General features: G+C 40.1%; 1 protein-coding gene and 1 long non-coding RNA gene across 2 annotated transcripts; both read left to right on the top strand.

Annotated features, from left to right (window-relative positions):
* Nucleotides 1-108: 108 nt before the first annotated feature.
* On the top strand, nt 109-27,517 carry LOC129738840 (serine protease 7-like). The gene is made up of 6 exons (XM_055730146.1): nt 109-246; nt 316-479; nt 590-1,235; nt 18,964-19,175; nt 19,241-19,584; nt 26,931-27,517. The coding sequence occupies exons 1-6, from the start codon at nt 171-173 to the stop codon at nt 27,490-27,492; spliced, it is 2,004 nt and encodes a 667-aa protein (XP_055586121.1). The 5' UTR covers nt 109-170; the 3' UTR covers nt 27,493-27,517.
* LOC129738841 (uncharacterized) lies at nt 25,606-26,055 on the top strand. The gene is made up of 3 exons (XR_008735654.1): nt 25,606-25,691; nt 25,752-25,830; nt 25,885-26,055. It is a non-coding gene; the product is annotated as an uncharacterized LOC129738841 (long non-coding RNA).
* Nucleotides 27,518-27,574: the final 57 nt, after the last annotated feature.

Raw genomic sequence — 27,574 nt, 5'->3', positions numbered from 1 at the left:
TGTTTGTTTTAGCAAGATTATTTTCCCAATAAATTCTCAACAAAGCTAAAGTAGCCTAGCTGGCGAGGTGATCCTTTGCCGAGATTAATTTAGTCTTGTTTTGGTCGTTTGCCGGATTGGTCGCAGTTTACATTCAGCAGTGTCAAGTCTAAAGATTGCCTTCGAGTGCCATGGGTCGATCGACCCTATCAGTGGAAGCCGTTTTTGTTTTCGCTTTGATTTACGGCGGCGTCCAACTTTCAGCCGGTTAGCTAATTAAATGGGATTTCCTGATTGTGAATCATTCTCCAGTTTACTTCCCATCGTTCGTTCTAGCCAAGTCTTGTCGGGTACCAAATTCATTCGAAGCCACGGGAAGTTGTGTGCCGGTTGAGCAGTGTCCTCACATCTTTAACCAGCTAGTGTCGCTACAGGTCGATCCCGAATCGGCCTACAAGACGTACTTACAGGAACGAATCTGCGATCGGAAACCAGATGGGGTAATATGGAGTTTTGACCTTTCGTTTGCATAGCAGCTCGTTGACCTTTCGGGTGCCCGAACCATAATTGGTTGATAATGTGATTCTTTTTTTTTTGTTTGTTTTCTTAGTCCATTCACATCTGCTGTGATGAGGGACGCACCGGCAAGCGTCGGAATATGAACCAAAAAAATCAAAAACATAATCAGTGCACAACATTCCGATTCACGTCTGGGTCATGTGTACCCATAGAGTCGTGTCCGTCGATCTACAACTGCAGTCTGGAACTTCAGCGGAAGTACAACCCGACGCTGCATCTACACCTTACGCAGAGTTATTGTTACCAGGACAACGGAAAGAGCTACGTTTGTTGCGATGATGATCACGAAACAAAACTGAAGGCTAGGAAAAAGCTGGGCTGGCAACGCTGTCAAACCCCGTTCCAGGACACCGGAAAATGTGTGCCACCTGGCCGTTGCGGGTGGATTGATGATGCCGAGAACGTTCCTGATGTGTTTCGGGCCTTTATGGTCGGCTGTGATCAACCGAACGGAGTGAGGCACATGTGCTGTCCAAAATCGGAGGTCATGTACGATGAGGAACCCGGCAAGGAATGTACGACCCGTGGTGGAAGATCTGGCCGATGTGTGGAATCGGATCGCTGCGAAGGGTTCCTGAAGGCCACCGATAGACAGTCGTTTGTGCGGGATAGCTGGTGCTACACCAGCTTGGATCAGGTTGACTATGTGTGCTGCGCCAATGCTAAGATCCTGAATGGTAAATATTTTTTTTTTCTGGAAGTATTTTATAAATTAATACAAATTTAATCTATGAATCTCCTACATTCTGTAGTTTGGTGATGGTTTCTCTGAAGTTTTAGACAATTAGACATCGAAACTGATACCTAAGAATGCCTAAGACATGAAAAGGTAAAGGGTGATACGATCAAAATTTGGTCAAGGGAAAACGCGTGTAAATCGGTGAAATCGTTTATTTAAAAAATCAAATTAAATTTCTTTTTCAAGTTTAATTAGTATAAAATTCAGGAAAAATATTCAGTTATGCTTCCGCTTTTCCAAATCCGAATTGCCGGGCCTTACGCTTAACCCCTGCCATCAGATTTTGTACAGCCACCTTGTCCACCTTCTTCGCCGCAGAAAGCCAGTTTGCCTTGAACTGCTGCTCGTCCTTAGCAGTTTTTTTGATTTTCTTTAGGTTCCTCTTGACAATAGCCCAGTATTTCTCAATTGGGCGGAGCTCTGGCGTGTTGGGAGGGTTCTTGTCCTTGGGAACCACCTACACGTTGTTGGCGGCGTACCACTCCATGGCCTTTTTACCGCAATGGCAAAATGCCAAATCCGGCCAAAACAGTACGGAACAACGGTGTTTCTTCAGGAAAGGCAGCAGACGTTTATTCGAACACTCTTTCACGTAAATTTCTTGGTTGACAGTCCCGGAAGTTATGAAAATGCTGCTTTTCAAGAAACAGGTACAGATGGCTTGCCAAAACAGATATTTCTTCGCGAACTTTGACAGTTTCATGTGCTTGAAAATATCTGCTACCTTTCCCCTTCCTTTTGCCGTAAAAAACTCCTGTCCCGGAAGCTGCTTGTAGTCGGCTTTGACGTAGGTTTCGTCATCCATTACCACGCAGTCAAACTTCGTCAGCATCGTCGTGTACAGCCTCCGGGATCGCGCTTTGGCCGTCGTATTTTGTTTATCATCACGATTTGGAGTCACTACCTTCTTGTAAGTCGATAGTCCGGCTCTCACCCAGCTTATTAGATACACCCAGCTTATTTCCAGCATCTCGGAGAGAGAGGTTAGGGTTTCGCTTGAAACTACCGACAACTCTCTTTGTCGTCTCAGCGGCTTCCGGTTTTCGATTTCTCCCCGATCCAGACTTTATTACTTGCTCACTCGGAAGGAGGTCGCCAATAGCCCCTAGTTGCTGGTCAAGCCACGGCAACCGTCTGGGGTGGGCTACATACGCCTCTTTTGCTGGGCCAGCTAGAGTCTAAGAAACACTTTTGAGCTCAAGGTCGGCTCTCGCTATAAGGGAACTGGTCGGATATTCAAGGAAGAACACCAATGATTTTGAATAGCAAAATGTTGTCATGTATTATAAACTTACTTTTTTTGTGTAGTGTGGTTGTGTAAGGTGTGCTCTGCTTCTGCTGCTGCTGGTACCGGCCGGCCGTAACGGGTATCTTCGATGCTGCGTCTTCAATCGTAGTCATCAATTGACCATTCGAAGCTATGGAACCGGAGGGTAGTTGATTGAATTCTTACGAACCCGTTTGAAGGGATCAAACAACACCCTCTGGAACCAGTTCGAGATGAGTCGGTTCGGCGGTTACTGTTGGCCGTCTTCGTGGTGGATGCCAATCTCCGCTGGTGCTCTGGATGGTGCCCGCAGCGCTTACGCTCCGCAGGCTCCTCGACAGAGCAACGGAACTCGATGGATTACTGGCTTGGGTTATTGGGGATTTTCCGCTCTAGTTGTCCACTGTGTTCGTTGGATCCTTTGTCTCTTGGGATGGCAATTCGGTGGATCCAACTAGCGGATGGACACGGGATGGTCGGGACCCTCTGACCAGTGTTTCTGCTCACCTGCCCAGTTGCCCCGTGTAACGGGAGTTGGTTGAGCCGCCTTAGTAGGATTCGTTGCCTGGAATCCTCCTGACTCAGGATGGCAGTGGCAGAGTAGCAGATTAAAAAGCGGTTATTCACTGGCCCGTTTGCCTCGTGCGAACGGAAGCTCTGTGGAACCCACTTGGCGGGATTCTATGATCAGATTCTTTAGTCAGAATCTTAAGGCCAAATCTTGAAGTAGAATTTTAAGGGTCCTGGATGGGAACTACTGTTAGGAGGGGTTCTTGTTATATAAGAATTTACCAACTCACTTAACTTAGATGCTTGCGATGCTCACAATAACTTTCCACTTTTAACTTTTATAACTTATAAATCCTATGAGATATAGCTTAGGAATTTTGCGCTAAATGCGTGTTCGCGCTTGCGTGGCCACAGGTGGAAAGGAAGTTATCTTACTATTTGTCAATGAGTTGGCAACCCCCCTGATCCAACATCCGTTCCATTTTTCACTGACGTTTAGTTGCTGTCATTCCCGTTTCGTTGAGTTTGAGCTTTGTGTGTGTTTATGTATTTTAAATTTAAATCTGCTGAATGTTTTCCCTGATATCATTTTAATTTGGAGTGTTTTATTTATTTTTATTTTAACCTAGCTGAACCTGTCTAATTAAACCTTTTACAAATTTTGTCCCTATGAAGCTGAGTTCCATCGGAAAATTCTCGATGAACAGCTTGAAAGCTTTGAGTGATCGAAAGGAACACTCCAAAATGGCTTGCTCTGTGGGGGTTTAACGGGGCACAATAACCTAAAGGTTACATTACCCTACACTCCCCTCAATGAATTAATAACTGAAGGTTATTAAATCATAATAAAGGCTTCATTGTGACTCTTGCCGCCCAGGGTTGAGTTGCTTTTTGCTTAACGAAGTTATATAAAAAAGAGAATATTAATGTCAAAGTAACTTAAATAGATTAAGAAAGAAAAAGAAAATAGATATAAGATATATATATATATATATCTATATATATAAAAATGAATTTCTGTCTGTCTGTCTGTCTGTCTGTCTGTCTGTCTGTCTGTCTGTTCCCTATAGACTCGGAAACTTCTGAACCGATTTACGTGAAACTTGGCAGGTGGGGGTATTGGAGGCAGGGGAAGGTTCCTATTGTGGTTTTAGACCCCTCCCTCTCTCATGAAGGGGGGGAGGGGCCTCCCAAACAGAAGACAATTTTTTGCATAACTCGAGAACCCATCAAGCAAATGGTATCATATTTGGCATGGGGTGGTATTTGGAAACGAGGAATATTTCTATGAATATTTTGTACCCCTCCCTCCTTTCAGTGGCGTGATAGGAAGGTGGGAGGGGGGCTACCTTACAATTTTTCATATAACTCGAGAACTAATCAAGATATTGGATCCAAATTTGGCATGGGAAGGTATTTGGATACGAAAAATATTCCAATGATTATTTGAGACCCCTCCCTCTTTTCAGTTGAAAGGGGGAGGGGCATCTTTCATATTTTTTATATAGTTCAAAAACTAATAAAGCAAATGGAACCAAATTTGGCATGGGGGGGTATTTGGATACGAAAAATATTTCTATGATTATTTGAGACCCCTCCCTCTTTCCAGTAGGGAGATATAAAGTGGGGAGGGCCTCTTTTATTGTTTTCAACATAACTAAGAAAGTAATTAAGCAAATGGAACCAAACTTGGCATGGGCGGGTATTTGGGAACGTGACATGTTCTAATGATTGTTTGAGACCCCTTCCTTCTTACAGCGGGGAGGAATGAAAGAGGTAGGGGAGTTTCATACAATTTTTACTGCATAACTCAAGAACTACAACAGCGAATGGAACCAAATTTGGCATGGAACGATATTTGGGTACGAGAAATGCTTCTATGAATATTTGGTATCCCTCACTCTTTCGAAGAGGTGGATGAAAAGGGGGAGGCGAGGTCTCCCTTACAATTTTCAGTATAATTGGAGAGCTGATCACGCAAATTGAACCATATTTGACATGTGAGTGTACTTGGATACGAGAAATGTTTCAATTATAAACTGAAGCCGTACCTTTTAAGTGGTAAGATATAAAGGAAGAAGGGGGGGTTTCCATTTTTTTTTTGCATAACTCGAGAATTAATCGAGCAAATGGAACCAAATTTCATCATAATCATCAAAAAGTATTTGAGTACGAAAAATACTTTTGTGAATATTAAGTTATCATCCCTCTATTGAAAGAAGAGAACGAAAAGGGGGATGGTACTCCCTTCCAGGTTTATACATAACTCAAAAATTTACTACTTAAATAAAACCAAATTTGCCATGGCATGGAATATAGGAAGGGAAGAGGGAAGCTTACATTTAACTTTTATTTTACAAAATCCGAGAAATGGACAATACTTAACATGGAAAATCATTTTGGTATGACTCCATGATTATTTGACACATCATCCACCTTTCAGTGAGAAGGTACATGGGAGGAGGGAGGTGAGCCCAATACAATTTTGTTAGCATATGTTCTCAATTTATGCTTACGAAGCCAACAAATGGAAACAAATATGGCATGGAAAGGTACTTGGTTACGAGATAAGTTTCTACGATTGTTATAGACTCTTATGCTTTACAGTGTAGAGAGGGAAAGAAAGGGGCTCCATACAATTTTTGTTGTAAAGCTTAAATACTTATCAACCGATGGAACTATATTTGATATAAGAGGATTTTTGGGAACGAAAAAAATGTTTATTAAAGATTACAATCTCCATTCAGCAGGGGGTGAAGGGAAGCACAGGGGGGGGGGCTCTCTAATCAGTTTTTTAGCATAAATCCAGAACATATCAAGCAAAAACAACCATACTGTATAAGTTAGATTACTTGCGAACGATTAATTTGGGACCCTTCTTTTTTAGGGCGAAACTTAAGGAAACAGATGAAAATTATCAGATCTTTAAAACAAATTTATAAATCAAGATTCAGAATATAAGTTATGGTTTGTATTGCAATTTGAAACTCCAGCTGAAGCTCTCATTTTATTGTGGTTGCTTATTAATTTCGTCATAATTTGATTTAAAATAATACCAAAAACAATAAAAATTTGAATGATTTCTGAAAATATCATTTGATTCTGAAAGGTGTAGCAAAGCACACCGGGTCAGCTAGTATATATATATATATATTTTTTTTTTTTAATTGTCGTAGGTGCATTTACCATATACAGGATTGTAACTCATTCTCCTTCATCATCTCAACTATTGTTTGAGGTGGGACAATAAAGCTCTTGCTTACTCTCTGTTGATCGAGTTTAATCAAACAAAGTACTTCATTCCAAATGGCACTGTCGTCTTGATCGTTACAGAACGTTTAGTTGTGATTGCTGATGTTAACGTGTTCTTCGAATAATTAGGAATTTAAGTTTTGGAAAGTTTATCAAATTTTCATACTATTGCGTTGGGTTTTGATGACGGGATATGCTTTAAAATTTCATAACGAGAAATAACCGGTTGATGCTCCTCTGAGCTGTGAATGATCTGTGCACTTTAAGACTTAATTCATGTATCAGTTTTGATCTAATTCACGCTAATTATGATATTCTAAGGCATTGTGAACTTTAAATGTGAATTTTACTGAGCAATACAAAAATATGGTGATCTAACTATTTTATTAAAGTTGTTTCTGTGGATTCAAAATAACTGACCATCTGTCTTTGTTTTACTCGTCAATATGCAGGCTGCTCTCTTATTGTTTGTTCTTTAGGATTATGCAATTTCTGCTATAAAAAAAAGAAACATGTTTTTATTCTGTTTGTGCAAACATTTGGGTTTGCGATTATAAAATTATTCGAAAGAAATACATAATGAAAATTTTACAAGAACAATCATTCAGATTTGAACTTTTCTTCATTTCAACTAAAATTTTCTTTTTCTGTTGGAAATATCCACAGGGGAATCCTCGATTCCATTATTTCTCTGGGATACCGGGTTTCAGGTCCGCGGCTGAAAATATTCCGATATTCTTCCCTGACTCATCTGCCAATTCGTATGCACTTGTTCCTCTGCGGGAAATCACGGTGCAGGGAACATACGCTGGCCCTAACTTTGCGTTATACGCGTCTCCTGCTGACGACTGTGCGAAATTCCTCCGATAAACCTTCTGGCCTACCGAATACACAGGGGCATATGAACGCGATCTGAGATTGTAAACTCGACTACTCTTCTCGAATGCTTTGCCTAAGTTTTTCGAAACAATATCCCAAACTGTACGATCAATTCTCAATTTCTGCTCTATTCTTTCAGACTCGGAAAGCTCTTGAAGATCGGGATCAATCCTATGATCATCTCCTCGCGACACGATTTCGTGACCATAAATAACACGATAGGGTGAAAATCCGGTAGACGAATGCCTCGTATTGTTTATCGCGAACTCGACCTCTGAGATCCGAGTGTCCCAAAGTCGTTGGTCACTCTTGACATATGTACGGATTGAACAATTAATACTTCGGTTCAGTCGCTCGACCGGGTTTGCCTGGGAATGATGTCGCGCATTCGTCCAGTGCTTGACCTGATACCGTTCTAGAAAGCTCTTAAAATCACGACTCAGAAAACAGCTCGCGTTATCGCTGATGATTATTTCGGGCACGGAATATCGACGGAACCATTGTTCTTCGAGAGTTTTGACAATAATCGACGACGAGATTTTTTTAACCGGAAATAGTAATGTCCATTTCGAAAAATGATCCATCACGACGAGTAGATGCATGTTCCCGGATTTGCTACGCGGTAACGATTGTATAAAATCCAAACATACTATTTGGAATGGCTTCGACGCGAGACGCGGTTTACATGTACCCGGATGCTGCGAAACGTTTGTTGGCTTGAACTCTTTACACGCGCGACACATCTGAACATATTTCTTGGCCTCGACGGACATATTCGGCCAAAAGTAACGTAATTTCAATCGTTCGATGAGTTTTTCAAGACCGATGTGAAGAATCGCGTCATGCTCGGAATGCAACACTTGTACGCGTAAAGCTTTCGGTACGCAAAGCTTCCAATCGTATCGATAATCGAGAACCGCCGTTTTCGTAGGCAAAAACCTATACAACTTCCCTTGTTCTATCTTGTAATCTTTCAAGTCCTCAGGTGACTTTTCCACCCTCTCCCACAGCCCTTTATACCAATCATCTTCTACATGCGAGATATCAATTGTCTCTACTGCTCGAGAGAGCGCATCGGGTATGATGTTATCCTTACCCCGTCGATGGCGTATTTCCATATCATACGCCTGGAGCTCAATGCTCCATCGGCTCAAACGCGACGACGTTCTCCAGCGACCCTTCATTATGTACGTCAACGCCGACGCATCCGTGATTACCACGAAATGCGTCCCCTCAATGTAAGGTCTAAAACGTTCGATCGACGACAGAACCGCAAGGCCTTCTTTTTCGGTTGCAGCATACGATTGCTGAGCCGGGCTCAGCTTTTGTGAAAAATAAGCAATTACCCTTTCACCATCCCCATATTGCTGCGTTAAAACAGCCGCTATAGCGCTGTCGCTTGCGTCTGATTGAATCTGAAAAGGTAACTCAAAATTCGGATTGCTCAAAATCGGTGCTGAGATCAAGCTTTCCTTGATCTGCAAAAACGCTTTCGTTGCTTCTTCGTTCCATGGCAAAGTTTTCGGTTTTTTCCTTAATAAATTGGTTAGCGGGGCGCTTATCTCGCTAAACTGTGGGATGAAGCGTCTATAATAATTCGCCATCCCAATAAATCTACGTAGGGCTCTAATCGATGTTGGCTTTTCAAAATTCAAAATTGGCTCGATTCTCTCCGGATTTGGCTTAAATCCTTCGGCGGAGAGTATATATCCAAGGTATGGAAGCTCCCTAACACAAAATTTCGATTTTTGAATGTTTATTGATAAGTTGGCTGCAGTTAATCTATTAGCGACTTCTCGTAGAGAGGAGAGATGGTCCTCAAAAGTGTTGTTTACCACGACAATGTCGTCGAGGTAAACGAACACGTTGGGTTCTAATTCCCCGAATCCTAGAATTTCATCCATCAATCTAGCCAAAGCGGCGCTCGAGTTCTTGAGACCCATTGTGACACGTCGGAAACAAAACTGCCCTCTCCCCAGCACAGCAAAGGCCGTATACTTGCGCGAGGCTGGGTCAAGTGGGATCTGAAAAAAAGCTTTAGATAAATCAATAGTTGACATAAATTTACTCGCTCCCAGCCTGCTGAGTATACGGTCTTGGTGCGGCAGAGGGTAGGCGTCCAGACGCGTACGCTCGTTCAGACGCCTGGCGTCCAAACATAAACGTACCTCCCCAGTAGGTTTGATTACTGGTACCGTACTTAAACACCACTCACTTTTGCTTTTCTCTATTACTCCCTGCTCTAAAAGTTTGTCGATTTCGGTGTTAATTTTCGCTTGCATCGCAGGCGATGTAGGATATGGATTTATTCGAATTGGTGGAGACGCATGGTACTCCTCCTTTATTTCGATTTTATGCGAAGTTAGATGGGTCTCACCTAGTATCTCACCATCTACAGCAACTTTGAAAAGTTGTTTTACTTGTTCGAGCTTTTGCTCCTGCTCATCACTTAACTCCCACCTTCCCTCTGAGAGCGGCGTCGTTTCTTCGGCACAGCTCATGCTACCGACGTCGACGCTCGAATTGTTTGTCGTTATAGTGGGTTTAATATCGAATGCGCGCCAAAAATCTTCGAATCCTAGTATGAGTTTTCGGTTAAGTTCGGGTATCACAAAGGTTGGGAGAATCTTGGTTTTGTTGTTAAAAGTAATCGGTAAATAAACGAAGCCTTTGGCTGGGATTGTGCTCCCATTTGCCGCCTTAACTGTGACCTTGGTTGGAAACAGCTTAAGGTTTAAATCTCTTATCAGTTGCTCGCAGCCTACACCCAACAACGAACGTTGAGCTCCGCTATCAAGCAGACCTATTAGTTCAGTACCGAGAACGTGAACTTTGGCAAACGGTCTCCCGTCACCGTGCAGCTGGATAAAAATTTCTTGGACTTCAGGATCGTCTATATAATCGGTTTCATTTAACTGTTGAAACCCGAAAGAGTTTAGTTTTGCTGTTAAGGAATTGGATGAATTTGAAGAAGGATTTGATTCTAAAAGATCAGACTGCCTTCTCAGTCTGAATCTTGCGTGTTTTTTTGACAATACGGACAAGAACTAGTTAAGACATCTGCAAATCCGCATAATCGGCAGAATTTTCTACGATTTTGAGGACATTCAACATAGTGATGACCTTCATTGCGACAGTTGTAACATGTTCCAATCGGAGGACGTTTGTACTGATCGACCAAAACTTGAAGTGTACTTTTAGTAGTTCCTTGCAAGTTTGCAAGAGGATTTTCCTCCTTCTTTTCCTTCACCTTTTCTCCTTGCTTTCCCTGTTCTTCCCCTTTTCTTAGGCTTCTCCCATTTCCTTTGAACGCTTCTCTATTACTGCTTTTGAATACTCTAGTTACATTTTCTTTCCTATTCTCTTCCTGTTTCGTGAATTCTACTTCACCAACCTGGTTAGTTCTACCTCGAGAATAGTTTTCGGTAGCTTTTTGGTACATACTCCAATTATTCGCGTCTATAATTCGACCGTACTTACGAAGTTTTGTTAAAGAATTTATATGCTTCCCTGTTAGAGCGTTTTTGTAGTCATGGCGCATATTGCGCCAGATAATTTTTAACTTTTTCTTTTCTGATAGCTGCTTGCTCATGGATTGAAAAATCTTTTGTAAGTCATGATAAAAATCAATAAACTTTTCATTTCTGGCATGCCGCCTATTGGTGGCTTGGACTTCCAACTGAAAGTCATTATCTGGAGGTAAAAATTCTCGTTTCAATTCTTTAAGTAGCTCTGACCAATTTCGAAAATCCCCGTTTTCTACTCCATCAATGAACCAATCTTTTGCGCGACCACTAAACAGATGTATCGCTGATCGGAACATTTCCCTTTCGCTGACTTCTTCAGCTATCATACGCATATTAATTTCTTTTAAAAATTCGGCTAATTTTCTCCCTCCGTCTTTCCCCTCGTATCGAAGTCTCCACTCTGATACGGGTATTCTTTTTACTCTTCCTCGCTTTTCCTTCTCTTCTTTCTTTCTACGCTTTTCTCGTTCTTCTCTTTCTTTACGCTTTTCTTTTTCGCGACGATTTTTATGTCTCACGAAATCCGACGAGCTTTCCGAGCTCGTGTCGGATGAGATGGAATTAAGATCCGAGCTTGAGTGGGTTGAAGTTGAACTCTCAGAAACCTTTCTTCTCAGTTTTCTGGAACCCTGCAATTTAGAAACCTTCTTCAGTTCTGTTTTAGGTCTTCGAGACTTCGTTTCGGTTGAAGAACTGGAATCAAGCCCAGAAGATGTTGCAGTGTAATTTCTTCTTTCAACTCTTCTATTTTTGACTGTTTTACTTTCTGTGTTTCTAAAGTTTGAATTTTGTTTAGAGTTGTTGGAAAGCGAACGCGGATCTTTCTTGGATTTACCAACCTGTGTATTTGATTCAACTTCGCTATTCAATAGGTTCATCTCGTCAGATGATGCTTGAGTTTGAACACTATCAGTTATCAAACCTCTTCTTTGTGATTTGAATTCTTCTTTGATTTTAGAATCCACTTCACCTAGAATTCTTTCCAACTTTTTCTTCTTTTTAATCTCTTCTTCTAACTCTTTTTTCCTTCTTGCTTCCCACTCAATTTCTCTTTCCCTGCTTTTCCTCTCCTGTTCGGAGGTATTCAACACAAATGTTTTGAATACTCCTATAAGTTGATCAATATTTTCCTGATTTTTGCCCTGATCATAATCGTTCAAAACTTTGAGAACTGCTTCTGTTCGAAACCTAGAAGATTCAATTTCTTTTTGATTCCGTGCTATTGAATGTGATTCTGTTTCAGCTACGTTCGAGTCATCGTTTAACGCTACGACGGTTTCATTTAGTGATTCTATTTCACCGCCAACTTCTTCGAGTGCATGTGAGATGTTATGCTGAATTGGATGGACTGATGTGACGTTTTCTACCGTTGGCTGGTTAGCAAAATGTTCATTCAGAAGAGATTCAAGGAGAATTTGCAATTGTTCGATATCGCTCCGAAACTTTTTGGCTTCTAGTGCTATCGACAAATGGAACATTCTAACCGAATAGTGAACTAAACGTGTTTTAATCTTATCTTTTTGACGATTTCCCAATCTATGGCTTCGTAAGATCTTTCTAATTTTATCGATTCTGTTAGTGGTGACTTCTATTTCTTCGGAGGCAGATCGCCACGTTCTTGCGAAAGCTGTTGGATTATATCCCGATTCCCTTTCTTCTTTTAATCGTTCTGCTAACTTTCTACGTTTTACCGATTCACTATCATCGAAATGAAAAAGAATGTTTCTTATAAGCAGCTCATGCTCGACCTCGTCTATTTCGAGATGCGAAACGACCATATTTTTGTAAAGCTCTTGTAAATTCATTTTAATTTTAATGCTTTTCAGGTACAAAATGAATATTAATCAACGACACGTATTTTTGGCAAAAATGATATTACAAAACTGTTCTTTTATCAGAGAGTTTATCGATGATAAATTTCCCCCTCCTCTACTCATGTAAGTCAAGACCCCGTTTTGATTTTTTTAGGATTCTGTTGAAGATGACTATGAAAATGATGAAAACATGAAAGTAAGTATTTGAAAGAATATTGAAGAAATTATTTGAAAGAAAATTTAAGAGAAATTCGAAGGTTTGTATATGGCTATTTTTTTTTTGTTTTTTTTTGCAAATTGAAAATATTTTAAAAGTTACTTCTTCAGAAATAAACACTTTTTTACCGGTACGCGCACTAGTAGGCGAGCGATTATCACAAATTATCGCCTTTCGCAAATTGAGAAAAGTATGTTGAAATGTAGCTTTAGGAATATAGTGTCCTGTAAAACCACTTGAGCAAACCTTCCCTGCCTCAATTTCCCTCGCTTATTTTCCCTGTCTCACTCCAAACTGTGCAATTCTTGAAAACCAGACCAGTTTAGCTACTTAAGTTGGGCGCCATTTATTACTTGCTCACTCGGAAGGAGGTCGCCAATAGCCCCTAGTTGCTGGTCAAGCCACGGCAACCGTCTGGGGTGGGCTACATACGCCTCTTTTGCTGGGCCAGCTAGAGTCTAAGAAACACTTTTGAGCTCAAGGTCGGCTCTCGCTATAAGGGAACTGGTCGGATATTCAAGGAAGAACACCAATGATTTTGAATAGCAAAATGTTGTCATGTATTATAAACTTACTTTTTTTGTGTAGTGTGGTTGTGTAAGGTGTGCTCTGCTTCTGCTGCTGCTGGTACCGGCCGGCCGTAACGGGTATCTTCGATGCTGCGTCTTCAATCGTAGTCATCAATTGACCATTCGAAGCTATGGAACCGGAGGGTAGTTGATTGAATTCTTACGAACCCGTTTGAAGGGATCAAACAACACCCTCTGGAACCAGTTCGAGATGAGTCGGTTCGGCGGTTACTGTTGGCCGTCTTCGTGGTGGATGCCAATCTCCGCTGGTGCTCTGGATGGTGCCCGCAGCGCTTACGCTCCGCAGGCTCCTCGACAGAGCAACGGAACTCGATGGATTACTGGCTTGGGTTATTGGGGATTTTCCGCTCTAGTTGTCCACTGTGTTCGTTGGATCCTTTGTCTCTTGGGATGGCAATTCGGTGGATCCAACTAGCGGATGGACACGGGATGGTCGGGACCCTCTGACCAGTGTTTCTGCTCACCTGCCCAGTTGCCCCGTGTAACGGGAGTTGGTTGAGCCGCCTTGGTAGGATTCGTTGCCTGGAATCCTCCTGACTCAGGATGGCAGTGGCAGAGTAGCAGATTAAAAAGCGGTTATTCACTGGCCCGTTTGCCTCGTGCGAACGGAAGCTCTGTGGAACCCACTTGGCGGGATTCTATGATCAGATTCTTTAGTCAGAATCTTAAGGCCAAATCTTGAAGTAGAATTTTAAGGGTCCTGGATGGGAACTACTGTTAGGAGGGGTTCTTGTTATATAAGAATTTACCAACTCACTTGACTTAGATGCTTGCGATGCTCACAATAACTTTCCACTTTTAACTTTTATAACTTATAAATCCTATGAGATATAGCTTAGGAATTTTGCGCTAAATGCGTGTTCGCGCTTGCGTGGCCACAGGTGGAAAGGAAGTTATCTTACTATTTGTCAATGAGTTGGCAACCCCCCTGATCCAACATCCGTTCCATTTTCCACTGACGTTTAGTTGCTGTCATTCCCGTTTCGTTGAGTTTGAGCTTTGTGTGTGTTTATGTATTTTAAATTTAAATCTGCTGAATGTTTTCCCTGATATCATTTTAATTTGGAGTGTTTTATTTATTTTTATTTTAACCTAGCTGAACCTGTCTAATTAAACCTTTTACAAATTTTGTCCCTATGAAGCTGAGTTCCATCGGAAAATTCTCGATGAACAGCTTGAAAGCTTTGAGTGATCGAAAGGAACACTCCAAAATGGCTTGCTCTGTGGGGGTTTAACGGGGCAAAATAACCTAAAGGTTACAACTTCCTGGCTATCGACAAACGTTCCCCAAACACTTAAATTACATTCGTAACGGTTGATTTGGCAACTTTTAGCGATTTTGCCAGCTTTGCGTGCGAGTAGCTCGGATTTTCGCGATGCGCGAGCAAAATTTTGATATGCTGCTCTTCTTCCTTGGACGGCATTTTGTCAACTCAAGAGTGAATTCCAAAATCAAAATAGGAGCAACATTCTACACACACACACACCTTCAAAATGAAGGGTGTTCAAGGTTTTTAAATGCAAAATTGAAAGAAATACTTCAAGTTGATATTGACCAAATTTTGACCGTATCCCCCTTTAGACGGCAGATAGGCGAAGTGCGAGACGTGAGAAATAAGACGAGAAAGTAGTGGTTAGTAGTGGTACGTGAGACGTGAAACGTGTTGTGAAAAGTTAGATGTGAGAAGTAATACGTAAGGAGTTAGAGGTTGAATATGGAAAGAGAGCTGTAAGACGCGAGAAGTGAGACGTGAGAAGTGAGAAATGAAACCTGAGAAGAATGAAGTTGGACACGGGGAGCGAGACTTCAGAAGTATTACGTGGGACGTGAGAAGTAATATATGAGACGTGAGACATAGCACGTAAAAAGTGCGACGTAAGGAGTGAGACGAGATACAGTACTCGACAAAATAAAGTACTCACCAACACTTTAAATTTTAAATCCCATGTAAGACCTCTGAAATTCCTATTTTGGCGAAAAATCGTCAAAACTAATGAGCGACTTTTTAAAAATACTTCATCAACCCAGAACTTATTTATACATACATACAATCAAATTAAATCAACAATACACTAAGGGTGTCCACGATGAAATTGCCACACACTTAATTGATTCGTTCAATTCGAGTTTTCTTCCGATTGCCATCAAATTTTCAGGGCTTGAAAAATAACTATTAAACTTCATTTTACCATTTTACTCGTATTTTATTTTGTTTTTGCATGTAAGCCCATACTTTCTTCAGTTCCTCAACTGTCTTCACTACCTTAGGTTGTTAAGAAGGTGCTGCTTCATAATCGCCCAGTAATTCTTGATGGGGCGGAGCCCCGGAGTTGAACAATTTCGGCACGAAATTCACCTATTTAATTGTCCGCATACCACTTCAACACGTCCTTGAACTAGTGGCATGGGGCCAAATCCGGCCAGAAGATTGTTGGGACGTTGTTGTGGGCTTTCAGGAGAGGAAGCAGCCGCTTCTGGAAGCACTCTTTCATGTACACCTGTCCGTTCGTCGTGTCCTGGGTCATCAAAGGTGCACTCCGCTTCCCGCAAGTGCAGATGGCTTGCCAAACCAGGATTTTATTCGCAAATTTGGACATCTTCTGAGTGCGGACATGCTCCGGAACTCTGAACTTATCCTTGGCCGTGAAAAACATGTTGCCGGGAATCTGTTTGAAGTCGGCCTTCACATATGTTTCGTCGTCCATGATGCAGCATTCAACTTTCGTCAGCATGTTGAGGTATAACTTCCCGATCAGGAGAGCATATCAAAATAATAACTCAAACATATCTCACCAAGATATTTACATCTGATTCAGTTATAATTAAGTACTCCAAATTATCGATTTTGGGTTTCTCCAATCCGAATTATATCTTATTCTGATTGACAGACTTGATTGGGGTTGAGCTCATTTTCAATTATCAAGATTTTTTTCTGATTGTCCTAAAATAAAATGATTATATCTTATTTTGATATACGTACAACTTTTTCTGAAACACGGACATCGAAGTTAACAGCCCAAACCGTACAATAATGAGTTTCGCTCAACAGATCCATAAAATTGAATCCAATTTTGTGGAAACCAAAAATGGGGCATGGTTTTAGCAAATCATGTGGTTTGTTGACATCCCACTAGAAAATTTTCTCGTAGCACTCATATCCTGATAAGTTATAATTTTGATAGGTTTTGTTCTGCCCAATATCAAACTATGCTATCTAAACGAGATATAATCTTGAAAGGAGCATATCTTAAATTGATATAATTTAGCTATGACCGCAAAGATTTTTTGATATAATTTGAGATATTTTAACATCCTACGAATACTGAATAATAACTCATTTAGATAGGAAAAAATAAGTATCAAAATATCTCTTCTTGATATAATTTAGTTTTTCTCTCCTGATCGGGTTCCTGGCACGGGTTTTGGCGGACTTGTTCTGCTTCTCGTCGCGATCAGGGGCCTTTTGTGCCTTGAACGTTCGAAGCCCAGCCTTAGTTTTGGCCTTCTGGACAAAACTTCGGCCTAGGTGCAGCTTCTTAGCCACATCCTGAACGGAGGCGTTCGGGTTTCGGTTGAAGGCCCCAACTACGCGGTTGTGATTTTTGGTGTTGTACGGAATACTTTTTCCTTCACTTATGGGCTTCTGATCGGTGGTCAATCGTTCCTCGAACCGTTTAATCACTCGCGACACCACGGAATTCGCGATTCCCAACGTTTTAGCGATGGAATGATGCGAAAGATCCTTATTTTCGTAATGAATGCGCAAGATTTAATCACGCACGAGCTGTTCTTTCGATTCCATTTCCGCGAGTTTTATCACATGACTTTAAAACTTGCAGGATGTAAACAATGCACTATGAACTAAATCTACCAAAATTTTCAATAAATTCTACTTAAAAAGTGAGAGCAATTCAATCGTGGACACCCTTGATAGTAGCATTCTGTGGAAGGTTTGCACAAGAAGGTTTCGCAGAAGTTTTCTACAGCAAAAAATCCTCAAATAGATGCCGGCTCTTTTCATGATAAAGAGCAAACCAGTGTACCTAAAAAAACCCCTGTTTAGTTTTTCGAGTGTAACTTCAAGATCTATTCTGCTAACCAGGTGTGCAGATTCTCTAAAAGAGAATCACCGACGAGCTCAATTTCCGATTCTTGGTAGAGATTCCCTGAAACGCACCACATAGGTTTTAAGTTGAAATTCCATTGAGAATTTGTAAAATTAACACGACAGAGCCAACATACACTACAGTGAAAAAATGTTGTAATCTCCATGTAACAACGTTGATGGCAAATGGTTTGGCTGATTGCGTTACTTTTCCATACGAAGCTGAACACCTGCCCGAAACATTCATCGTTTGTTGATGCTGTTATAATGCACATCATGGTGTTTTTTTTCGTCTTTGCTTTTTCGTGGCTTGAACCAGTAGGCCTGTGTTTTCACCGCGGTGTTCGAATGTGACAAATTGTCACTCCTGGGAGCAATTGGAATTAAATAGGTGTGTGTGGCTCTCGAAACCTGGGTGCGAATAATGCTTGGAAAGAAACAAAAACAAAAAATCTCACAGGGGTGTTTTGCGGCTATCGCACGGCTGTTCTTTTTATTTTCCGTTCTTCGTCTTTCACGGTAGAGAATGGCATCTCTGCTGCTAACTACTCAGCAACGGATCCTCCGTGACGCTTACTAAGGCCGTTCACAACGGAGCACTTTGGTCCAGATGAATTCACAGCTTCAGTAGGCTCGGAGCTTGACGAATTCCGCAAAATCGACCCTTGTCATCTTTTAAAAAGCCTTTTCTCGCTTTGGGCTTTAGGGTCATGAATTGCCCTACTCACAGGTCGCTTTACCTAAACGAACATTCCATCTTGTAGGAAAACACTCCGTTTTACGATTTTTTTTTTTCAAATTGTTGTTGCCAAGAAATTCATATAATGTGGTTTGTTATTTAGGTGGTTCGATTTGATAAACAATTAAGCAGAGTTATGGGCATTTTTACCCCATTTTCAATAAATTACGACAGTTACGCACACCACATAGCAACTGTGAAGCAAAACATAGCGTCGAGATAGCATCGATCGACAAATCCTCACCTCATTTTAAACTTTTACATAAAGTATATTTACAAAACTAAGCATTCCAACTATTCAAGCAAATGGTTTTTGTGATTCATTTAACGTCTATTGGAACATTAACATCTTTTCCTTCACATAATGCAAACGTAGTTTTGAATGTCGATGGGGCGGGCTTTTAGCCTAATGCCTAGCGTGTTTGGTTTGTAACCGGACGACCGGGGAGCGAATCAAACCGCCTTCAACTAGGTCAAGGAAATTTTTTAAGTCCACGGACGTAAAAATGAATGTAACACAAAAGAAAAAGGACAACGAGACACGAAAAATTGTGAAGTCTAAAGTAATGTAAAATATCTCTACGGAGTTTAAAAGTTTGTGAACTCTACGGAGTTTGAACGAATGCGTCGATCTTATTGTTTCAGTAACTGGACCATTACAGAAGCTAGCCGAAAACGCACTTTCGATTCGTGCTAAAAAAGCATCGGCGAGGAGAAATAAGAAAAGAAGAAAAAATATCTCTAAATATTCTTTTCATATTCCAGTTCCAACGAAGGCAATTGAACTCGGAAACCGCGCTGGAGAAGACGCTCCGACCTGCACTACGCCCAACAATGCGCCCGGACGATGTGTGAGTCTGGCTCAATGTGCTCCGATCGCTAACATACTAAGACAGGCATCGGCCGCGAAGACTGCCGTTACGCCTGCCCAGGCTGTCTTCCTGAGGAACAGTGTCTGTACTCCGAGTGGTACCACGGTTAGTTTTCAATGTCCGTAGTTCTCCTACCTCAGTTACGCAACGGAACATTTTTCTTCCCACAGAGCACAACCTATTTCGTTTGTTGCGACGAAGTAACGCTTCAAACGGTTACAACTCCTGCTCCAACCATTACCACGACACTGTCGCCGGCAGCAGCCCGAGCGGCCGAAATTGTCAACCATCCAAATCTACGGCTGCTGGATCAAACCACCTGCGGCCGTTCCAATTTGGACGATAAAATCGCCTTCGGGGAACAGGCTCCCATGTATCAGTACCCCTGGATGGCGATGCTGATCTACCGGTCGGCTTCCAGCGGCATTGAAGGGCCAGAGTGTGGCGGCACCGTCATCAACAGCCGATATGTTCTGACGGCAGCTCACTGCATCGAGGGACAGATTCAACGACTGTAAGTTATCAATAAGGAAAATGTGCATACATACCAGTGATTGAAATCCTCAACCATTTTCTCATCAGAGGCATTCAAAATACACACTTTGAGGCCTCGTATAGTAATACAGGAGACGATACATATACATTCATTCAAACCTCCCCCCATGAGGAGGATCTGCTCCGAGAGACACTATCCGTTCGCTGCTCAGAACGAACTCTCTCAACGTTCGGTCGCTACATGATGCATGAAGAAGACGAGGCACACATACTCATTTACGTTATTGAATTTGAGGGACTCAACCTTGCCGCAAAGGTTGAGGCAACAACGACAACAACCGAACTTATTGCATTGCATAGGCCCGCAACGTATGGAGCAAGGAGAAGGGAGGAAAAGAAACGAAAAAACTAGCTGCCTGCGTGCGGTTGCTGTGCAATAATAGCAATAGCAGAAAAACCTCGGGTATTCGATCCAGGCACAAACGAGGAGACTCGGGTTTGCTCTGCCTTTTGAATTCGGTTCCCTCAAGAATGTAACAGGAGATGAGTGAGAGCCATTCGTTTAGTTTTTTGGATTCGCTGCCTCGAATGTATATTGCTTCTTGAAGGCGGGCCATATGAGAGCGTATGCATCATCGGTTTTGTCGTTTTTGCTGCCTCAAAGCAACCTTTGCTTCCGAGTTAAGCGTTGAGCGAGAGATGGTTGATCAATTCATGCTCAGCAAAATTCAATCACTGATACATACATACATGCATACTGCTGTTAGCTTAAAAATAAGGCTTTTTTTTTGGTTGAAATTCCTGAAATTTTGGCGATCTTGAAACCATTTTTTTTTGGTTCTTACTTTTATGGGTATGCAAAGATTGCTCTACAAATTAAATTTTCTAAGTAAATCTCGACGTAATTTAACAAATGGCCTTTAAAAACCGTTTGATGATACGAGATACAACAAAAACGGTTGTATTCTGTTTACCGGAATTCCATTAACTGGAAAACTATTTACAGGACTGCTATTTACCGGAAATTCATTAACCGGAATGAACCGTTTACCGGACTAACATCAACCGGAATGCATTTTATAACGGAATGTCATCTACCGGATTAGGAACTTTTACGTACAAATCTATGATTGTATCCCGTTCACTCGAAAATTTATTTTTGGGCAAGGTTGATTTTATGCTAACCAGTGTGGCATTTTGTGCCGCCTCAGCCCCTTAATCCTCGCATGCATGCTTTGGGGTTCATTCCATAATGAAAAATCTAAATGCCAAGTGTACGAATTGCGCAGGTAATCATTCCTCTAATTCCATCGACTGTCCTGTTATGGCAAAAATTATTGCTATTAGGAAAAATACCAAAGTTGTCAGAAAAATGTCTTCTCCTCCTTCCTCTTTCTCGTCTTCACAAGTCAGGCCGACAAACAATCTGCCTGTTCACGATTAGCCTCGGTCTTCCTTGGAATCACGTCTTGGTAATACTCGAAGTGATTTCAATGTTACCTGGGCTGATTCAGCGACACAGACTCGTTTTTTTAAATATGTCTTTATTGGTACCAATTACATTTGTATTACATTATTACATTAAATTAGGTGTTCAGCTCAATAATGAACTTTTCAGAACCCTATAGATTACTAACCACTAAAATTTATTTATTCTACTAACATTTTTTGAGCACAATTAAGTATTTTAATGTAGGAGAACATCCGTAATGTCAAAAAAAATAGTAAACCTAAACCTAAAAATTATCCTGAAATTAAACTAATTGTAGAGAGAGCGAATCTCTGCGATGAAAGACGGCATCAATTTGCCTCTGTAGTTAGAGATGATTTTGTTGGGCATCTCTTCGATCGATTCAATGCTCGCAATCCGATGAAGATCTTCGGTGCTGTGCCAAGGTGGAAGCCGCAAAATCATTTTCAGAACCTTGTTCTGAATCCTCTGGATGGCTTTCTTCCTCGTCGCGCAGCAGCTAGACCAAATCGGAACTGCAAAATTTGGTCAATATCAACTTGACGTATTTCTTTCAATTTTGCATTTAAAAAACCTGAACACCCCTCATTTTGAAGGTGTGTGTGTAGAATGTTGCTCCTATTTTGATTATGGAATTCACTCTTCAGTTGTCAAAATGCCGTCCAAGGAAGAAGAGCAGTGTATAAAAATTTTGCTCGGGCATCGCGAAAATCCGAGCTACTCGCACGCAAAGCTGGCAAAATCGCTAAAAGTTGCCAAATCAACCGTTTCAAATGTAATTAAAGTGTTTGGAGAATGTTTGTCGACAGCCAGGAAGTCTGGATCGGGGGAAATCGAAAACCGGAAGCCGCTAAGACGACAAAGAGAGTTGCCGGTAGTTTCGAGCGAAACTCTAACCTCTCTCTCCGAGATGCCGCAAATAAGCTGGGTGTATCGTTTACAACCGTGCATCGAGCCAAAAAACGAACCGGACTATCGACTTACAAGAAGGTAGTGACTCCAAATCGCGATGATAAACAAAATACGACGGCCAAAGCGCGATCCCGCAGGCTGTACACGACGATGCTGACGAAGTTTGACAGCGTGGTGATGGACGACGAAACCTACGTCAAAGCCGACTACAAGCAGCTTCCGGGACAGGAGTTTTATACGGCAAAAGGAAGGGGAAAGGTATTTTCAAGCACATGAAACTGTCAAAGTTCGCGAAGAAATATCTGGTTTGGCAAGCCACTGTACCTGTGGCTTGAAAAGCAACATTTTCATAGCTTCCGGGACCAAGAAATTTACGTGAAAGAGTGTTTGAATAAACGTCTGCTACCTTTCCTGAAGAAACACGGTTGTTCCGTACTTTTTGACCGGATTTGGCATCTTGCCATTACGGTAAAAAGGCCATGGAGTGGTACGCCACCAACAACGTGCAGGTGGTTCCCAAGGACAAGAAACCTCCCAACACGCCAGAGCTCCGCCCAATTGAGAAATACTGGGCTTTAGCGGAACCTAAAGAAGACCAAAAAAACTGCTAAGGACGAGCAGCAGTTCAAGGCAAACTGGCTTTCTGCGGCGAAGAAGGTGGACAAGGTGGCTGTACAAAATCTGATGGCAGGGGTTAAGCGTAAGGCCCGGCAATTCGGATTTGGAAAAGCGGAAGCCTAACTGAATATTTTTCCTGAATTGTATACTAATTAAACTTGAAAAAGAAATTTAATTTGATTTTTTAAATAAACGATTTCACCGATTCACACGCGTTTTCCCTTGACCAAATTTTGATCGTATCACCTTTTACATTATCGCTGGTCGGAACACCTGTTTGTAGATGAGCAACTTATTCATTAGGCAAAGTCTGGATTTCCTGTTGATGAGAGAATAAAAAGATTTAGTGTATTTGTGTATTAATTACATTTAGATTGAATATCTTCAATGTGATTGTTAACAGTTAATATAGATTCCAAGGCAGAAGATTATGTTTTCAGAGCAGAAAAACACAGATTTGAAAAACAAAGACAAACTTGTGAAAAATATTTCATAAAATTTCAACAGTTTAACTTTAAAATTCGGTAAATTTATTTGAAAGTTAAAATAAAACACGAAGATGAAAAATATTAGTTTTTCAATATTTAAGAAGGATTCTTTTTTTTAAGGATCATTTTAACAAAAAATAAAAACAATAATTTAATTGATATCTTAAAAGAACAGCATTTTGATGCCTATGATTGAATGACTGATTTAGTAGATTTAAGCATCCTGAACTCGAATCATTTATCAAATTTTGTCCATCACCTTGCGTTTTGGTGGTATGGAGTTTATAAGCTATAAAATGTATCAGTTTTAACTGAAATCTATCATTGACAACTGATAAAGTAACAAATCTACGGTTACAGGAAAAAGAAATCTGATTCTGAGTTTGTTTATTCTGCTTATTTAATTCAATTAAGGAATAATATTCCAATGATGATGATGTATGATTTACAAAAGATAAATTCTACAGTTTATAAAAATTCGGAAAGATATTATTACAAGTATTTATGACACTACTGAATAAAGTTTAAAAAAATTGAATTCATTTCACAAAATTTGTTCAAACCTACAAAACGATTAGATTCTTGCTTTAAAAATATCCAAAAATCAATTTGGTTTAAAATTTCATTAAAAATGTAGAGAAGCTTACAAATTAAATACCTTTATAACTTTTTCGCAGAACTCAAAATTACTTGAAGTCTTGAGGAAAGTTGAAAATTGATTTATGCCTTCATTTTTAATGTTGTGTTTATGTTTTAAAGTTTTGTCAAAAAAATGCAGAAATTTCTTTAATGATTTCTAAATGTTGGCAAAAGTTATTCAAAAAACAAAAGCTGATAATAAAATTGCATATTTAGATCCAGGGCACTCAAATTAGTCAAAATAAACTTCTAAACTCTTTGCACTTCGAAGGATGTTAAATTTGAGGCCTTGTGTATTTTATCAAAAAGTTTTTGATTGTGATGTTGAGTATTGAGAAGAACAAAAAACACAAAGTATAATTCAGATTGAAATTGGTTTCTTGAAGAATAATTCATATTGGGACAATTTTTTGCAAATCAAAATTTTTAGTAACAAAGTAGAGGGTACTAGGTTTAAGATTTTAATTTGCTAAATGTGATGACCATCGTGAGTCTTGATACATGGCTTCCAACTTGTTGATGTATAAAATGAGTGTTCGATGAATTAATTTAGAAGTTAAAATGGTTGGTTTCAATTTCTGAATTTGTTTGGGTACACTTCTTAACAAAAACCCATTCTAAAGACGACATAGGTGTTTTGCATGTCATGTTTAGAGTGTCAATGCAAAATGTTGATGGAATTGCAAATCGAAATTTACAATTAAAAATTTGTTTCAATTCGTGATCGGCATATTTGTATGCCGCAAGAAAAAATATCTCAAGCCTATGGCGATTTAAGAGTCATTTTTTAAAAATTTCTGACTTTCATGTTAGCACTTATTTAACACCTTTAATGATCAAGTTATTTCTCTTTACTACTTCAAAAATTTTACTTGGAAAAAATCTTCATGGGGGGATAAACCCCTAAAATTCCCCCCGTTCGCACGGCCTTGTGTGAAGACATCAAATGTCTATCGTTTACCGTTTGTCCGCAAATAATTTTGATCGCTTATAAGGTGCATCTCTTTTTGAAGGTCGCAATAAATACATTTCAAATAAGGATCCCCAGTTCGTTGATATTGGCGTCGACGAATGTTTTTCAGTCGCATCAAAAACTGTAGATCATCATCGATCAAAGGTTGATTTAATATATAATTAACGAAGAGATTAACCACCGTAATTTATATTTGTTACTTTAATTTATCGGCCTTAGCGGTAAAAAGTGATGTCCTTTTTAGAAGGGACATCTAAAGATTATGATTTTTTTTATATAGATGGATAGAAGGTTAGATAAAATGAAAGATGGTGAAAATGAGCGGGTAGAATTTGTTTAGAAGCATTATCATCACATATCAAATTTTGAGGAACAAAAATTTGAATTGTGATGATAATGAAGTTGTAAACTTTTCTACAGTCAAATCAATATTTTCTATTGAATTCAGTGGAACGATTACATCCAAATTACGTTCAATAAAATTCCTATATATCCCAGTCAGCTTTTTGAAAGTTAAATGTTGATTTTAAAAAGTTTTCAACGGGACTTACAAGAAAAAAATTACTGGAAGGTGGTCTGAATCGAGGTCTGCATGAGTAACTAATTGACTACAATGCTCGCTTTAATCCGTTAGAACCAAATCAATTGTGGAGGGATTTCTACTTGAAGAGAAACAAGTAGGTATGCCAATTAGGATATTCAACAGTATAATAACCTGCAGCGCAGTTATTAAATAAAATATTCTCATTAAAATTTGATGAAATATTTCTTCAAAGATCGCTGTTTTGCATTAAAGTAACCAATAATAATAATAAAAAAGATTTATTGCGATTTTTTTTGCGCTAGAGTATGCACACAAAAATTTCGTCAATCCCCAATTTCGCTCTACGATTTCGCTGTTTTATCTCACCGTAAAATGTGTGCCTCTTGAATACGAGAACTAACTAATCACAGCAGTCATGCCATTCCAAATTGTAAACAAAACATTTGAAAAAAAAAATCATAGAACTTTTTCGGAATTTAAGGTATTTTTTAAAAATTTTATTGAGAAACTTACCTTGAATAATACCTAATATAATTTCTAGATCAAACGGAAGGTTTCCATTTACAAGGAGGAAAGGTTGGTCAACATGGATCCACCAGTAATATCCTTTCTTGAATTTCGTAAGTTTAAATTCAATTGTACAAAATTTAGTATTTTATTCAATTTTTTTCCAGCATCAAGTTTTATCTGAGCTGTTTTCTGGAATAGTACCTCGTGGGCAGCGAAGAATGTATGTCTAGAGTGTTCTGGATTGAAACAAGGATGAGGGACGTGTTGAAGACATGCGGCAGAACAACAGGCTCGACCCCAATCTCAAATTCTAAACCATTTCAACCTTATAGCTTATCGCAGATTATTGTTACAATAAATTTAAACTGAAAAAATAAACTTTTATTTATTTTCAATATCAAAATGTTTAAAAATATTGAGCAATTCCTAACAGATTTTTTAAGTCAAAGAATAGCTTTAAAATGGATATGGTTTGTGTCCAAAAATTAATATATTGTGTTGACTTTCATACGTTTAACCAGGGCCTTGAAACGGTTCAATATTGGTTTGTTACTTGGTCCGGTTTTTAACTATTTCACCAGTTGTATGGATTGGACGATCCGGACTTTTAGATTAGGGATAATTGAAAATCTAGTGTAATCACTGGAATTTAGCTAAGCAAACATCGTCACATTGCAAACTTGTCAACTGATGTGTGTAAATAAATAATTCAAGAATGTACAAAACAAGGTGTGAAAAATGCAAATTTTTGACCAATCGAAGAATGTGCAGGCGAATCTAGTTATTCAAGAAAATTACAATATTTCTGGTGAGTTTTTGTAAATCTCCTTTCAAACATTTTTTCTATTCTGGAAAGGCAAGTAGGCGGCAACATTTATAATTGTCCCCATTGATATTTCCAATTCAATTCCAATTGTTTCTAAGACTTATGTATTGAAAGAAGGAAGAAGTCTAAATTTTTCACTTCAAGATCAATTGCAAAACTCTCACGTTTATTTTCCGACATTACCAAAAATTTGCACGCAGCTTGTTGCAAATCTCGATTTTTGATCACTTTATCGGCAAGCTTCGTTGGTTCAATTTGCAACCATTTAAAAAACGGAAATCAACGTAATTAAAATGATTAAATTTGTTTATTTAACTATTCCCTAACGGTTTCACGGAATTTAAAGTTTACTTGAAATTTGATTTTTTTTATGTACCGTTGCAGCTCCTACGTTCGTCTGGGCGAGTACGACACCCGCACCGATCCGGATTGTGACGAGTACCAGGACTGTGCGCCTCCCTTCCGTCGATACACGGTGGCCGAATACCGAACCCATCCCAATTTCACGAGGACGGTTCGGTCCGGGAACGATATCGGACTGCTGAGGCTGAATCCGGTCATCGTGTTTTCCGAAGACGAAGTCAGCCCGATTTGTTTGCCGTTCAGTGCCTCGCTGAACCGATTCGATCCGACACTCTTCTGGATTACCGGATGGGGTTTGACGGAGCGATTGGAAGCCAGTCCGATCCTGCTGCATACTCGGTTGCCCTCGGTCGATTGCAGCTTGAGCACCCACTCGATTTGTGCTGGTTTCGGAAACGGGACCCTACACTGTCGGGGAGATTCCGGTGGGCCAATGAAGGTACAGGTTCCGGAGTTCAACTTCCGGTACGTGCAGTATGGTATTATATCGGCTGGTCCCAGTTGCGGAGTGCCAGGAACTCCTGGTGTCAGCACCCGAGTGGCATTTTTCATGAAATGGATACTGGACAATCTGACCGAATAAAACAATTAATCATAACGAAAGTAAATGAACCTTTGCTTAAGCTCGGTAAATAGGCATTTTGTTTTTATTTGTACGACGCAAA

Source organism: Uranotaenia lowii, chromosome 1, assembly GCF_029784155.1.
Source record: "Uranotaenia lowii strain MFRU-FL chromosome 1, ASM2978415v1, whole genome shotgun sequence".
Classification (NCBI taxonomy): domain Eukaryota; kingdom Metazoa; phylum Arthropoda; class Insecta; order Diptera; family Culicidae; genus Uranotaenia; species Uranotaenia lowii.
This window is presented reverse-complemented; position numbering and strand designations above follow the sequence as displayed.